This window comes from Triturus cristatus, chromosome 7, assembly GCF_964204655.1.
Source record: "Triturus cristatus chromosome 7, aTriCri1.1, whole genome shotgun sequence".
Taxonomy (NCBI): Eukaryota; Metazoa; Chordata; class Amphibia; order Caudata; family Salamandridae; genus Triturus; species Triturus cristatus.
In genome coordinates this window covers 229,155,258-229,172,131 of record NC_140590.1, presented here as the reverse complement: position 1 = coordinate 229,172,131, position 16,874 = coordinate 229,155,258, and the positions used below count along the sequence as shown (strand labels likewise).

At 46.2% G+C, this 16,874-nt stretch overlaps 1 protein-coding gene across 5 annotated transcripts in view; it reads right to left on the bottom strand.

Moving 5' to 3' along the window:
* Positions 1 to 3,020: 3,020 nt before the first annotated feature.
* Positions 3,021 to 16,874, bottom strand: part of LOC146809277 (beta-1,4-galactosyltransferase 3-like) — a 233,667-nt gene continuing 219,813 nt past the window's right edge. For all 5 annotated transcript variants that reach the window (XM_085616089.1, XM_085616092.1, XM_085616091.1 and 2 more), the window contains exon 7: positions 3,021 to 5,152. In XM_085616089.1, coding sequence (XP_085472215.1) covers positions 5,002 to 5,152 — 151 coding nt within the window. In that variant the 3' untranslated portion in view covers positions 3,021 to 5,001. The remainder of the gene's footprint in view (positions 5,153 to 16,874) is intronic.

The window sequence follows — 16,874 nt, the reverse complement described above, 5'->3', positions numbered from 1 at the left end:
ACGGTCTTTTCTTCGATGTATGTCCCTCCGGTGGCTGTTTTCTCAGCGCCGAGCCCGACGCCGAGGGTCTAGAAGAGGATCTGGGCCTCTTGGAGCCTTTTCTTACCAGAGACCTGCCTCTGGAAGCCTTTTCTGCCAATCCATAAAGACATATACGCTCTCTGTCCTTTAAAGTTCTTTTTGAGAGAGATTGGCAAGTCTTGTGGACATGGTCCTTAGGCAGGCAAAGAATACAGACTGAGTGAGAGTCTGACCTGGCCTTTTTTCCACAAGAAGGGCAGGGATCAAAAAGGGATGGCATTTTGAGTGGTAAAAAATGCCAAAAATAGTCAGAAAAAGCAAACACCTTACTTGACTGGATGAAAGACTAAGCAAGATAAAATCTTTCTGAAAAAGGTAGATTATTTCTGAATAAAACCAGAAAAGAGTGGATGTGTGTAACCAGGGTCCTGACTGAAGGAGCCGGAAAGAACAACTTACTTAACTGTCACCCCTGAGGCATGATGGGAAGCTAGGGGTCATGGCTGCCTTAAAGGCACGGTGCCAGTTTTTTAGGTCTCACCTGAACCAGCGCATGCGCTGGTCTGGCGAGACTCATTGAGAGGGCTCCAAAAAGTGCTACCAGGCCAGCCTAGAGCTACAGTGCATGTGCGTGGGCGCACACGCCGCTTTTACCGCGATTACTTTCACGGCCGCAGGGCCGCTTTGATGTTTGATCGCGATTGCGATCACTTTCGCAGCCGAATGGCCGCTTGGCATAGCCAATAGGTCTCGCTTTTGGGACCTCATAAGTATTTAGTAATGCAACTGTTGCATGGCTAAACACTTATAAGGTCCCAAAGGCGAGACCTATTGGCTATGCCAATGCTGGTCTATGTTGCTAAGAGTTCGCTTTCTAGCCTTTGGTTTTCTGCAATGCAGCCTGTGAGCTGACAATGCTTTCAGTCCTATCTGAGGTGTTTGTGCTAATGCAAAGCATTAAAACAGTGTTCAAACATGATTTGCTTTGGTTTCTTACCTGTTTTTTATGATATATTATTTATATTGGTTATATTATTGATTGTATACAGGGGAGTCCTTACAGCATTATTAAGCTCTACTTATGAAAGGCTGCATTTGCTTTTTTAATTATATATATATATATATATATATATATATATATATATCTATAGATGCATATATGTTTATCACATATATGATTGTGTTTCCGGGGTCCCGCACAAAGGCGGGAATATTCTAGTGCTTATGACTTTGCTGAGGATCCCCTGGAAGAGAATCAAGGGCTCCACAGAAGCTGTGCTGGACTGCAAGATTATTTCAGAATGGTACACCTTTCCACAGAAGGTAAAGCCAATGCAAAGGTCTCCACTTCCTTACAAATGATAAAGAAAATAACTCTTCAAAAGCACAGCAAGAGAAGTATGAAATGTTTCTGAACAAGCATCCAGGCAACTGAAAGCTGAAAAATCCAACTAGATGTCAGCATCTGTCTAGTAAGTGAATAGGGGTGGGCAGAGACAAATCAACCTCTCGAGTTATCCTCTATCTAACCACAGTCCTCATAATACTCCACAGCAAAGACATCTTCTCCAGGCAAGCAAACCTCTGTGCCCTGGGGCCTAAGAGATGATCACAACAGGTGTCATTGTTAAAGTTAACCCTGACCTTCTGTGTTGCCACACAGAGGATGCTTTCATCCATGATCTCCTTGGTACCAGAGTGAGCAGCGTAACCACTGGCTTAGAAATTCTAGCTTAAGAAGGGCCCAAGTGAACAGGGAAAGTCACTCAGGCCGGTTTCGACTTCGCCACAGGCACCAGGGCCGAATCCTATGAAGACAAACCACTGAGGCCACCAAACCTGCAGGAATCGAGCCCAGCCCTCATCCCAATTTCCCCTTATGTATATCGCAATGGGTTATGGAGCAGTTGTGAAAAGAGCCATCATTTTGAGCTGGAAAGCGTAAACCTGCATAGGGTCAGCCAAATGGATGGGAAACTCAGTATCATCTTAGGTGGTGAGAGGTGCCTCATGTCTAGCGCAGAGAAATAACATCAAACCCCTGAAAGGTTGATGGGATGGGACAATTTCCTCGCGGAAAAAGCCTTCTCCTTCATATTTTGCTTTTTATGTTTTGTTTGTGCAAAGGTCCCTTAGGAGAACAGTCCCTGGAAGGTGACTTATCTTTGGGAGAGTAAGCCCACTTGGGAGTCTCCTTGTGGGGCCTTAGCAATAATTCTTGGCCACTTGATTGTATTCTGGTGCCTGGAGGTGCAAGAATCACAGGCTGTGGATTTATGCGCCAAACCATATCATTAAGGTCTGAAAGAGACTTCTTTCTGGAACATCTACAAGCTCTACAAGCCACTTTTCTGACCTCTCCCATCTCAGCCCATAGGATAACTTACTCTGTGTCCCTCAGTTTCTATGTTATTCATAATAACATTTTACGCTTCCTAATGTAGTGCATCAAAAAGGCAGATGACTCCAACATTGTGGCCATCCTTCCATGGCTTCTTCCCTCCACAAGATAAGCTCTTGTGCAAAAAAAGGATCCAACATAATTTACAGACAAGCAGTCGCTCTAACAAACCTGGAGAAAACGCCCACCATCACAAAAACCTTACAAAATAAATGTCATAAATGTTGAGGGAAAATTAAAAAAAGACAAATCCCCACACAAAGAAGGTGTGGGAGTTTCAGTGAAAAGTAGCCTCCAATGAGACAGTTTTCTTGGCGACCATCGTGCTGATAGACTGTGGAGAAACAAGGCCTCATAATAGATTTACAATGGGGTAGACTGTTCCAGCTTTAAAATGCTGTTTGTAAGTGGTGTTTTCAGTTAAATGCACCTCTGCAGCATTAAAAAATGTACTGCCACTTCTAGACATTTTGGTATTTTCACGATTTTCACACTGTAACATATCTAAAAGGAGTTTTCTGGGAAAGGTGCAAAGTTGTCCATTTTATGAATATTGGTGAAAACCGTTGGAGAAACACGATGCCAATACACCACATGCTAGAATATGCTTACCATTATTTTGGCATTACATGAAGTGAAATCTTTATTTCTATTATTGTCCCGTTAATTATCATACAATCTTGGTGTGCTTGCCAATAGGATATACATTAGTCAAAGCCATCTACATTCTGACAGGTTTAGAAACTAAAATGACTGTCAATGATTCTCAATTTAATTTCTGCAGCCACATTTGATTGCATCCAAAGAAAAAAAAAAAAAGTCATCACAAACATGGCAATGATGGTGAGACTAGGCACTGTGAAGTAACTAAACCCATGATCAAACCAACCAGCCATCACTCAACCTAATAACATTTAAACAATCAAAACATCACCATAGACTGATTTGGCAACTGAAAGCAAACCAAGGTAATTTCTGGGCAAATTGTGTCACAGTGGGCTGGCGAGCAGGTGTTTCATAGATCACAATATCAGATGGTACTACGGTCCCAATTTGCTTCCACTGTTGTAACACCCCCACACCCCATCAACAGCCACACAAACCACACAGATAATGAGAAATAGCTCTGCCAATCAGGGTACTTTTACATTCAGAACTGTATATGGAACCTGTGCAGCTTCACAAGACCATGTCAGCAGTTCAATAGCCCTTTCATTTATATTCAGGACATTCAAAACTCCAATGCTTTCACTGAGAATTTCTAGAAGAATACATGCATCTGTAAACAGCGTGTGGTAGTGTTTATGAGAGTATATAAAATGTCACATCTTAAACTGAGTGCACTAGCCAGATGGCTTTAGAACTATCAAATATTAGGGACTTCTGACATTCCACATGTTTTGCTAAAGTTCTCCCTAAAGTGCTGTCAGTGTACAAAATAATATGGTAAACAGCCCACTGTGAAAAAAGTTTTACATTCCAAGGCAGAATAAGAAAGAAAATCCCATGCACTACTAACTTGCCAGCACCCAATTTGCTGAGCCACTATTGATTTAATTCAACTGGCTAGCTAAAGTGCCCTAGGACATTAGAACACAATCTTTCACAGGTACCCACTGCAAGCGATAATAAAAACTTTAAGGCATAAAGGATGCTGCAGCACAGAGAATTAAAGACTTCCACGGCCATGAAGTGGAAATTTAAATATTAGCCAGACCTTCCAGACGGGTATATTCCTTAATCAGTGCTACCATTATAGAACATTAGGTTCACTATTTATGGAGGAATGTGATGGCTTTAAAAAACACAGGATCTTCCAGAGCGATTTATCGCAATTATTCATCAAATCCTCATTTTAAAAAAGTAACCATTTGTGATTAGATGCATATTACAAAACACTGAAAAAATTTACCTAAGCAGTGTAGAAAGATTTCTTTAAAAAAATGAAAAAAAATTGCACTTTTATATGACCTGTTGTACAAGAAGGGATTCAACCGCAGATCAGTCGGAGGTTCAGGAGATTGTAACCATGCTCTAATGCTTGCCACTTTAAAACACCGCATGTGTAATTCAAGATGAAAAGAATAAAAGAATACTGTTAAAACCAGCATGAGCAGGCTCAATGTCACGCTCCTACGCTGACAATTCCTGAAGAGGATGGAATGATTGAAGTTCCCACAGTCCGGAGCATATTTTGTGGGGGTGGTTTAGCATTGTTCCTGAGAGAATTTCAATTGAAATCACCATATTTTAAATCCGCATAAAATTCAGCCCAACTTCAAATATTCCTGTGTTACAATGAGATCATCAGGTGCTGATTGTAGGAACCAAGACAACACTGTGTTACTGCACTGTACAGTTAGCAGCCTTCAATTGCCTGTTCTTTTGCCACAAGTTGGCATACATCCATGTCCTGGTAATTCTTTGGTTTCCAGTTTTAGCACATTATTGTTCTTCAAATCAAGTAACTGAAAAGCTGTCTACAAAGTCTGGATTCCAGGAACATGTATATTTCCCTGCACTGCAGAGCTATAGGTCTTATTTAATCCCCAAATTATGTAGTTCTTTATCAATGTGTATCACGAGGGGCGTTTAGCCATATTGTCAAAACCAATGTCCACTGTGATATTTGTATAAAGTGGGAGGTGCTCTTTTGCCAGCAGTTTGTACTCTAAGGAATTCATTCCATCTTGTTTCCATGTCCGACGAGTTTTGGCCAGTAAATTAAATCTAGAAAAGAGAATACAACAAAAGTCATAATTGAAATCTTTCCAAATCAATCCTTTCTTGAACTAGTTGGATGCAGCTATGAAATCAGATAAGTTATGTTTGCCAACAGTTAATATTTAAGTGTAGCTCCTGAAATGTTTAGACCATGAGAAAAACATACCCACTCTGATATAAAGGAACATTTAGTTGTATTTAAAACAAACAAAGGTAAGCACACATCATAGATTAGACTCTGGTCCACTAAAGATAAAAAAATATTCTCTAGCTCACAGCAGAGTATTCTTTTGCAAGTGAATGCAAAGTATCTCTGTTGCAAAGCTTGGAAGATGGTGATCTTCACATCAGCTTGTGATCATCGAAAACATTTAATCTTTTAAGCCTGTGGTATGTTTGGCCGAATTCCAAATACCCTACCCTGGAAAATTCATAGTAGCTACCACAAAAAAGCAGTGACTAAGAATGACCTAATAGGATTAATAAACTACAAACTGATAAGACATTTGGTTATCAAATTAAGCATCAAAGAACCAGAGTACATATGTGTGACAGAAAACTTAATAATTTTTCTTTGTGTATTTACTGTATGGATCCCTCAAAATGAATACATCTGGGAGAATTTCAATACTAAGATCATTCAGACCCTGGCAGGTGGCCTACCAGCATGCTAGGCCAGCAGAGGCAATAATCTATGCTCACTGCCAAACTTCAAGAACCTCCACCCCCCACCCCCCCCCCACACCCCTGGACTCCCTCTAGACTCCTGCCCCTTCCCCCACGTCTTCCATCTCTACTCCTTTCCAACAAGCCACACACCATCATCTACGCCCTCAAAGAAAGGTACAAGTTTATGTTTGATGACATCCACTAAGTTTTTCAAATGGGGCACAATTACAAGATTGTGAAAAGGTTACGCTCTGAAAGTATTATTCCCCTTTTGGAGGAAACAACGATTTGGAACTTTACACAATTGAATTGATGAATTGCAGAAGGCATCATAATGTTATTTCAATGCTTCGAGAAGATCCAACAAATTCCTGAACTGCAGATTACATGATACTTTTCATCAACCATTCAGAGCGGGAATGCCTGTGCTGTGCAAGCTCTTGTACACAGTCAGTAAAGTTGAAAAGATTGAGCCAGCCGGAGATGAGGAAGGAAAATGCTACTTACCAGTATGCATCTGTTCTTGGCATGTAGAGCTGTATACTTTAGCATAGATCGACATCTGGTGTTGGGCTCGGAAGTTTGCACTTTGTTTTTGTCTAAGAAGTCTTTGTAGTCACGAGACTCCTCCTTATGGTGATAGTACGCATGGGCATCGGCTCAATCTTCAGGTTGTTTTTCGCCATAAAGGGTGATGATGGAGTTAGGAAGAGAATAGAAAAGGATGTCGATGTGATGTAATGAATATGCTACTTACCAGTATGCATCTGTTCTTGGCATGTAGGGCTGCTGACATTCATATCTGTGCATAGATCGCCGCCTAGTGTTGGGTCCGGATGTTTGCACGTTGTTGTCCTGGAAGAGTCTTCGAAGTATCCTTGGATAGGTGACTCCTCCCCTGGACTACAGTGCGCATGGGCATCCTCTCCATCCTCAGATTGTTTTTCGCCATTGTGGCAGTGATGGAGTAGATACAGAAAGTGATGACCATGCTTGCAGTAATTCTGAGAGCTGCAGCTGCGACAGGCGCCGGGGAGGAGGGAGGGCGATATGAATGTCAGCAGCCCTACATGCCAAGAACAGATGCATACTGGTAAGTAGCATATTCAGTTCGAGGCATGTGGGCTGCTGAATTCATATCTGTGCATAGAATACATAGCAGTGCCCTCTATTAGCGGCGGCTACCCGTGCCAGCTGCAGCGGTCTGAAAAAGCGTCTTGAGAACAGCCTGACCTACAGCTGCCTGCTGTTTTGACTGCACATCTACACAATAGTGTTTTGTAAATGTGTGTGTAGTGGACCATGTGGCTGCTCTGCATATATCATGCAGGGGAATATTTCCTAGGAAGGCCATGGAAGCCCCCAACTTACGTGTTGAGTGGGCTCGTGGTGGAATAGTTAATGTGCGTTTTGCCTTTTGATAACAGATTTGAATACACTTAACTATCCATCTGGCTATCCCTGCTTTGGAGATGGCGTTACCTTTGTGGTGTGGGGCAAAGGCAACGAACAGTTGTTTTGTCTTCCTGAATGGTTTAGTCCTGTCGATGTAGTACATGAGGGCCCTCCGTACATCTAGTGTATGTAGTGCCCTTTCTGCAACAGTTTGTGGGTTTTGGAAGAAAACGGGCAGTTCAATAGTCTGATTCATGTGGAACTGCGATATTACCTTGGGCATGAATTTGGGGTTGGTACGTAGTACGACCCTGTTGGCGTGAACCTGAATAAATGGCTCTTGAACGGTTAGTGCCTGGAGTTCACTAACTCTTCTGAGGGAAGTGATCGCTACTAGGAAGGCCACTTTCCAGGTAAGGAATTGAATCTCGCAAGAGTGTAGAGGTTCAAAGGGTGGACCCATCAGGCGTGTGAGGACCAAGTTGAGGTTCCACATTGGGGCCGGTGGGTGACTAGGTGGAATGACTCGTTTGAGCCCTTCCAAGAATGCTTTGATGGCAGGCACTCTGAATAGAGAGAGGTGCTGCCTGGTTTGCAGATAGGCTGATATTGCGGTCAAATGGACACGTATAGAGGTGTACGCTAGATTGCATCGGTATAGGTGTAAGAGGTAACAGATGATGTTGTGGAGGGATGCGTCCAGCGGGTTGATGTCATTATTACCGCAATAAATGACGAACCTTTTCCATTTGGCTGCATAGCAAGCCCTGGTAGTGGGTCTCCTGGCCTCCTTGATGATGTCCATACAGTCAGGTGGCAGGTTGAGATAGCCAAACTCTAGGACTTCAGGAGCCAGATCGCCAGGTTCAGCTGTTGCGGATCTGGGTGCTGAACCTCTCCATCGTTCTGCGTCAAATGCGCGGGTTTGATCCGCAGCCTTTGATGCGGCACCACGGAAAGTTCGAGGAAGGTGGTGTACCACGGCTGGCGTGCCCACGTGGGAGCAACTAGGACGAGTGTCAGGGAGTGTTGTCGTAGTTTGCGAGCTACCAGCGGTATCAACGGCGCTGGGGGAAAAGCGTACGCAAATCTGCCGGACCAGTTCATCCATATCGCATTGCCCTGCGACTGCGGATGTGGGAATCTGGCGGCGAAGCTTTGGCATTTTGCGTTTTCGCTTGTCGCGAACAGGTCTATCTCTGGATGACCCCACTGCTGGAAGTACGGTTGGAGTACTGATGGGTGTAACTCCCACTCGTGCATCTGTTGGCTGTGTCTGCTGAGCAGATCCGCCATCTGGTTGTCCTTGCCAGGGAGGTGTTCCGCCATGAGGAACATGTTCCTTTGAATGGCCCACTTCCACATGCTCTGAGCCAGATGAGACAACTGTGGAGAGTGTGTTCCTCCCTGCTTCTGTATGTAGTACATGGCAGTCATGTTGTCCGTCCGGATCAATACGACTTTGTTGCACAGGTGTACTTTGAATGCCTTCATGGCCAGGAAGATTGCCATCAGTTCCAGAAGGTTGATGTGCATCTTCTTTTGTTGTGTAGTCCATAGTCCCTGCACTGTGTAGTGGAGTACATGAGCTCCCCATCCCTGGAGAGACGCGTCCGCTGTCAGTACTATTTGTGGAACAGGCTCTTGGAACGGTCGGCCCTTGCAAAGGTTTTGTGGATTCCACCAATACAGAGAGTTGTATGCCCGACCGCTCACCAACACTAGGTCTTTCAACTGTCCTTGAGCCTGATTCCACTGACGTGCTAGGCACTCCTGAAGTGGGCGCATATGTAACCTCGCGTGCGGGACTATGAAGATGCAGGAGGCCATCATGCCTATCAACTGCATAAACACTCGCGCTGGAAGCGAGTGATTGGGTTTGAACTTGGAGATCAGCAGTTGTATGCTGTTGATCCTCACTAAATTTGGCTGAGCTGTGGCCGCCAGAGTGTCTATAGTCGCACCTAGGTACTGTTGTACGTGTGCGGGCTGGAGATGGGACTTTGGGTAATTTAGTGAGAGTCCCAGACTGTGAAGAAGGTGAATGGTGCGGGACATGTGGCTTGCACATTGCTGGGCTGACTTCGCTTGAACGAGCCAGTCGTCTAGGTAGGGGTAGACGTGTATATGCTGCCTCCGCAAGTGTGCTGCCACCGTAGCTAGGCACTTCGTGAAAACCCTGGGCGCTGTTGTCACGCCGAAGGGAAGGACTTTGAACTGATAGTGCTGCCCCTGAACAGTGAACCTGAGGTATTTTTTGTGTGAGGGGTGGATGGGTATGTGAAAGTACGCATCCTTGAGGTCCAGTGAGGCTAGGAAGTCTCCCTGCTTGAGAAGCGGAAGGACTTGCTGTAGGGTGAGCATGTGAAAGTGCTCTGAAAGAATGTACTGGTTCAGGGGTCTCAGGTCTAATATAGGCCTGAGCGATCCGTCCTTCTTTGGAATTAAAAAGTAGAGTGAGTAAACCCCCGTACCCTGCTCGTGGACGGGTACGACCTCTATGGCGCCTTTTAGAAGCATACTTTGCACCTCTTGCTGTAAGAGCGTTAAGTGCTCTGAGGACATAGGACGGTTTCTTGGTGGTATTGTGGGTGGAGTGGAGGTTAACTCCAGACAGTAACCGTATTTTACAATATCTTTGACCCACCTGTCCGTGGTGATGGAGTTCCACGTGGACAGGAACCTTTGTAGTCTTCCCCCGACAGGTGTTGTGTGGTCGGGAGGAAGGGAGAGGGCGTCACTGCTTGTTCTTGGGGGAGGACCTGGTGTTGCCGTAGCCACGTCCTCTGCCCTTTGTACTGGAGCCACGATATCCACCTCGGGTGTTTTTATCGTAGGTGGTCTGTGTATTGCCTTTGTTATACGTCTGTTGTGACCCCTGTCCTCTACCTGCCCCCTTGTTTCCGGGGCGACGAAAGGAGCCGCTCCGAAAGGACTGAGTTTGGAGGGCACCCATGGACTTTGCAGTGTCCGTGTCCTTTTTTATCTTTTCGAGGGTGGTGTCAACCTCTGGGCCGAATAAATAGTCGGGGTTGACGGGCTGGTTCAGTATGTTGTTTTGTACCTCAGGCTTGAATCCTGAGATTCGTAGCCAGGCATGTCGTCGCAGCATGACGCTTGTGTTTATGGCCCTGGCAGCCGTGTCTGCAGCATCTAGTGCACATTTGATGGAAGCATTTGTGAGTAGCTGTCCCTCTCTGATAAGAATTTCTGCACCTTCTTTGAACTGGTCAGGGAGATGTTGGAGTAGTTGCTCCAAGGTGTCATAGTGCGCTCTATCGTAGCGAGCGAGGAGCGCTTGAGTGTTGGCTATGCGCCATATGTTGGCAGCCTGGGCGGCAACCCGCTTGCCGGAGGTCTCTAGCACCTTGGACTCTTTGTCCGGGGGAGGAGCGTCACCTGTCGTTTGCGAGTGTGCCCTCTTGCGAGCATTCGCTACGACGATGGAGTCGAGTGGCAATTGTCCTTTGATGTAAGTAGGATCCCCAGGTGCTGATCTGTATTTTTTATCAATCCTGGGGTTTATCACTCGTGCCCTGGTGGGTTCCTTGAAAATGTCCTTAGCTGGCTTGAGGACCCCCTTCAGCATTGGCAGAGTTTTTACATGTCTTTCTGAGGATGCAAAAGTGTCCATTAGAAAGTCATCCTCGATGGTATCTGAGTGAAGCTGTACCCCATGGTTATTTGCAGCACGTTCAATAAGAGCGTTGAACGCCGCAGTATCCTCCGTGGGAGATGTTTTTGCCCCATAGAGTTGTGGGTCCTGTGTATCGAGAGGTGCACTGGGGTCTGCAGGGTCCTGCTGGTCATCAGGGTCTGTGTCTACATGGTAGGGTGCTTGGTCATCCATGTAGTCCTCCAATGCATCCGTGTCGGAGCGTGTGGGGGAGAACCGGTGTGGATCCTGGTAGGAGGAATGGAACGGTTCATAAAGGAGAGGTTCTGATTCCACAGGCAGCTTCCTTTTTAGTGGGATCCTGAAAGGGTCCAATGGCGGTTCCGAAGTTATTCTTCGGTCGTGGAGAATCATCCTGCCAGTGTCGGCGTCGATGACACGTGACGGAGACGTCTCGTCCGGTGGAACCGGAGTCTGGGTAACCCGTGTCCTGAGTTGGAACATCTTCGGGATTGTTGACGGAGGCAAGCCGAAGGTAATGTTGGCTGGCCCCGTAGAGGTTGCTGGAGCTCCGATCGGGCCGGAACCCGACGGGTCTTTGAGGGCCGCCGTGGTTTTGTTGCTTTGCGTCGCAGCAGGCCGCACTTGGGGCGTCTTTGAGGCTTTGGCCCCGGGCAGATTAGTAGAGCCGGGCGTGGATTTTTTCGGTGCCGGCGGGTCCTCGAGTCGAGGTGTGGAGATCACCGTCGACGTCCTCGATACGTGAGGCTTCGGCGTCGTCGAGGGAGCGACGCGAGGCGAAGCAGGCGGTATTGCCCTCGGTGTAGTTGGCGTCGGTAGCCGAGTAGGTTTCTCGGTGCCGATGGCCTTTTTCCGTTTGTCGACTCCGATGTCGCCCGATTCCAGTTCGGCACCGAAGTCCCTCTTGGTGCGGTCGGTGCCGACGCGTTGCGCTGGCGTCGAAGGCGTGGAAGGCCTCGATCCGACCAGCGCCACTTTCAGTTTCGGTTTCGTATGAACCGGAGCAGCTTTCGGTTTCGGGGTAGGGAAACCAGCTGGCTTATGCAGCAATGGCTGCCGCTGAACGTCCGAGGCCGGGCCCGAGGGCGGGGCCGAAGAACTACGGGATGGGTCTCGGGTAAGGCCCGAAGGCGATCCCTCGACCGGAGCCAAAGGCTGTGGCGCTGGTGTTTCTTCGGTTTGAACAGGTAGGCCTTGTTCATCATTGGAGCTACTCTCTTCGGCCCCTAAGGCCTCCTCGTCGTCTCCTACCTCGGTGTCGTCTTCACCTCTGTGGAAGAATGACTCGTCGCCCTCGTCCGATCCGGGGTCGTGTTCGGAAACGGGACTGGGGGGTATGACTTCTAATTCCTCGACGTCGGCCTCGTCGAAGATGTCTGTTGGGGCCGGTGCCGCGTGCTGCGCCTCGAGTCTCGCCGCTCTTCGGTTCCTTAGAGTCTTCTTGGAACGGAACCGGGCACAGGCCATGCATGTCGATTCGTCGTGGTCCGGCGAAAGGCATTTGTTGCACACCGGATGGACGTCGATGTGTGGGTACTTCGCATTGCATACCGGACACCTTTTGAATGGCGTCCTGGATTCCATCGTCGAAGTAGTCGATGGACAGGTAAATGCGAAAGAAGTCGGTGCTGAAAGTTAGAAAACTAACAAAATTCTATCGAAACCCGATCGATAAACAGTACCGACGCGAACTAAAGGCCTTTTGGCCTCGACCAAATATTTTCCTAACTTGAGCTAAGATAGCACATCCGAACCCAATGGCGGAAAAAAACAATCTGAGGATGGAGAGGATGCCCATGCGCACTGTAGTCCAGGGGAGGAGTCACCTATCCAAGGATACTTCGAAGACTCTTCCAGGACAACAACGTGCAAACATCCGGACCCAACACTAGGCGGCGATCTATGCACAGATATGAATTCAGCAGCCCACATGCCTCGAACCTAAGTAAGATAATACTGCAACAGATAAAGGTACCCGAGGAGGTGAGTGGGCGTATACAACTCTACATGCCAAGAACAGAGGCATACTGGTAAGTAGCATTTTCCGTTGGAGGCATACGAGCTGTAGATTGTATACTTTAGCATAGACTATAAAGCAGTTTTCTCCCTAGCGGTGGCAACCTGTATCCGTTGCAGTAGTTTGAAAAAGTGTTCTTAAAACAGCCTGGCCCACAGTAGCGTGTTGTTTTGCTTGCACATCTACACAATAGTGTTTAGTGAAAGTATGCGGTGTAGACCAAGTTGCTGCTTTGCAGATGTCATCTCGGGGAATGTTCCCTAAGAATGCCATAGAAGCCCCTAGTTTGCGTGTGGAATGAGCTCTAGGGAGAATAGCCTTTAGCTTTGAGATAGCATATTTGTATGCATTTAACAATCCACCTTGCAATTCCTGTTTTTGAAATGGGATTGCCTTTGTGAGGTGGGGAGAAAGTGACAAAAAAGGTTGTTTTGTTTTTCCATGTAGTAGAGTATGGCTCTTTTAACGTCTAACGTGTAGAGAGCGAGTTCTGCTACCGAGTCTGGTTGAGGGAATAATAATGGAAGTTCAACCGACTGATTAAGGTGAAAGGCAGATACCACTTCAGGTAGAAATTTTGAATTAGGCCCAAGAACCACTTTACTATGGTTTATTTGTAGAAAAAGTTCTTGTATGGTTAATGCCTGTAGTTCACTAACTCTTCCAAATGATGTGATAGCTACGAGGAAAGCACTTTCCAAGTAAGGAACTGTAACTCGCATTTGTGCAGATGTTCAAATGGGGGACCCATGAATCTGGTGAGGACTATGTTGAGATTCTATATCGGAAAAGGTGGAACTCTAGGTGGTATTATTCTTTTAAGTCCTTCCATAAGGTACGCGAAACAATGACAAAGTCTGTTTTGGAGATAAGCAGCAATTGCAGCAAGATGCAACCGTACAGATGTATATGCTAGGTTACACTGTTGTAGATGTAAAAGATAACCGATAATATTTTGGATGGAAGCATCTAGCGGATCGATTTTATTTGTACAATAAATGACAAATCGCTTCCACTTTGCTGCATAGCATGCGCTAGTAGTAGGACGTCTAGCCTCTTTAATGATGTTCATGCAGTCTGGCGGGAGATTAAGGTAGTCAAACTCTAGGACTTCAGGAGCCAGATCGCAAGATTGAGTTGATTGGGATCTGGGTGCCTTATCTCCCTATGGTTCTCAGTGAGGAATTTGGGGGAGAGGTGGAACTTTTGATGAGCCACTACTGAAAGTTCCAACAGGGTTGTGAACCTTGGTTGGCGTGCCCATGGTGGAGCAACTAGGATCATTGTGAGGGAGTGTTGATTGAGCTTCCGAACCATTAACGGAATGAGCGGGAGAGGCGGAAAAGCATATGCAAATCTGCCTGACCAGTTCATCCATAGTGCATTGCCTTTGGACAATAGGTGTGGATATCTGGAGGCGAAGCTTGAGCATTTTGGTGTGTGGCGAACAGATCTATGTCTGGATGACCCCACATGTGAAAGAATTTAAGAAGAACTTGAGGATGAAGTTCCCATTCGTGGATCTGCTATGTTTGACGACTGAGTAGATCTGCGATCTGATTGTGTACTTCTGGTAGATGTTCTGTGACGAGGTAAATGTTTTGAGGAATTGGCCCATCTCCATATGCTTTGCGCTAGTTGTGAAAGCTGAAGTGTGTCCCGCTCTGCTTTTGTATGTAATACGTTGGTGTCATGTTGTCTGTACGGATCATGACAGCTTTGCCTAGTAGCAAAAGTTGAAAAGACTTTAGTGTTAGAAAGACTGCCAGTAGCTCCAGGTGATTTATGTGGAGTTGTTTATGTTGATGGGTCCATATACCCTGAACGATTTGGTTTTGGAGATGAGCTTCCCAGCCAGTGAGCGAGGAGTCTGTGGTTAGCACTATTTGTGGAACCGGGTCGAGGAACGACCCCCCTTTGGATAGGTTTTCTGTGTTCCACAAATGCAGAGAGTGATGTGTGCGACTGTCCACCAACACCAGATCTGTTAACTGACCTTGAGCTTGGTTCCACTGATGTGCTAAACATTCTTGTAGGGGACGCATTTGAAGTCTTGCTTAAGGAACGATGAGGATGCAAAAGGCCAACATCCCTATTAGGTGCAAGAAAACTCAAGCTAAAAGGGAGGGTGGAGGTTAGAATTTTGATTGATTGGGGTATGCAAGGGCTTTTGAGGTATCTATTGTGGCACCTAGATATTGAATGATGTGAGACGGTTGAAGGTGTGACTTGGGTAGGTTCATTGTGAAGCCCAAGTCGTGGAGCAGCTGGATTGTTCTGTGTGTATTGTGTACACAGTGTGTGTGTGACTTGGCTTTTATGAGCCAGACGTCGAGATAAGGAAACATGTGAATGTGTTGTCTGCGCTAATGAGCTGCGACTACTGCGAGACATTTTGTGAAGACTCGGGGTGCTGTAGTCACTCCGAAAGGGAAGACTTTGAATTTGTCCGTCCACTACAAACCGTAGATATTTCCTATGAGCGGGGTGAAGGATAATATGAAAGTAGGAGTCCTTGAGGTCTAGAGTGGCAAGGAAATCGCCCTGTTGGAGAGTGATCATGTGGAAGTGGTCTGATTGTATGTAGAGATTTAACAGTCCGAGGTCTAGTATTGGTCTGAGAGTACCGTCTTTCTTTGGGATTAGAAAGTTAAGGGAGTAAACCCCTGTTCCTTGATGAGGTAAGGGAACTGGTTCTATTGAGTGTTTTTGTAATAAGGAGAGAACCTCTTGTTTTAACAGTGTCAGATGTTCTGTGGACATCGGACGTTGTTTGGAGGGTATGAATGGGGGAGTTGAAGTGAGTTCCAGGCAGTAACCATACTGGATAATTTGTCTTACCCACTTGTCTGTGGTGATAGAATTCCAGACAGGTAGGAACTGTGATAGTCTTCCCCCGACTGGAGTGGAATGGTCGGGGGGAAGTGGAGGGAAGCCACTGCGTTGTGGTTGGACAGGTGCCGGTGTTATTACCACGGCCTCTACCCTCCTTGTTGTTGTCTCTATAACCTTCTCTGAAATAGCCTGTTCTAGGAGAGGTTTGAGTAGTGTTTTTGTAGGTGGATGAGGTGTCCGTCCCAATAGATTTAGAGGCGCCCCTATAAAAGGACCGACGAAAGGAACCTCTACTTGTTGTTGCCTGTAGGACTCCCATGGCCTTAGCAGTTTGAGTCTTTCTTCATTTTTTCCAAAGATGTGTCTACAGTGGGTCCAAATAAGTGTTCTTGATCAAAGGGTTGATTAAGAACTGTGGACTGCACATCTTGTTTAAACTCAGATATGCATAGCCATGTGTGTCTGCGCAGTAGAACGCTTGTGTCAACTGCATGCGACGCTGTGTCGGCTGCATCAAGAGCACACTTTATAGAAGTCTTTGTGATTAGTTTTCCCTCTTGTATGAGGTCATTAGCCTTAGCCTTATACTGATCGGGAAGATGCATGAGCTTTTCAAGCTCATTGTAATGAGCCCCATCATACCTGGCCAGCAAAGCTTGGGTATTAGCAATGCGCCAGTGATTTGCGGCTTGTGAGGCAATGCATTGCCGGATGCGTCTAATAATTTAGACGCCTTATCTGGAGGTGGGGTATCCCCTGATGTTTGGGAATTTGCACGTTTACGTTCATTTGACACCACCAATGAATCTAGAGGGAGCTGTGCTTTAATATAAGCTGGATCACTGGGAGCTGGCTTATATTTTTTCTTGATCCTGAGGTTGAACACTCTAGCCCGAACGGGATCTTTAAAAATGTCAGGTGCGTGTTTGATGATAGCCTTTAACATAGGTAGAATGCGTGTTGATTTTGTGACTGTGTGAAAGTCTCTAACAAAAAATCTTCCTGTGGGTCCGAAAGTAATTCTATCCAATGATATCGTGCAGCTCTGTTAATGAACTGTGCAAAACCTATGTTGTCGTCTGGGGGGGATGGCCTCTGGTGAATTATCATAATCCTCCCAAGGATCAGGTGGTGGGAGAGTAGTGTCATCATCATTATCCTCTTGTGGGTTTTCA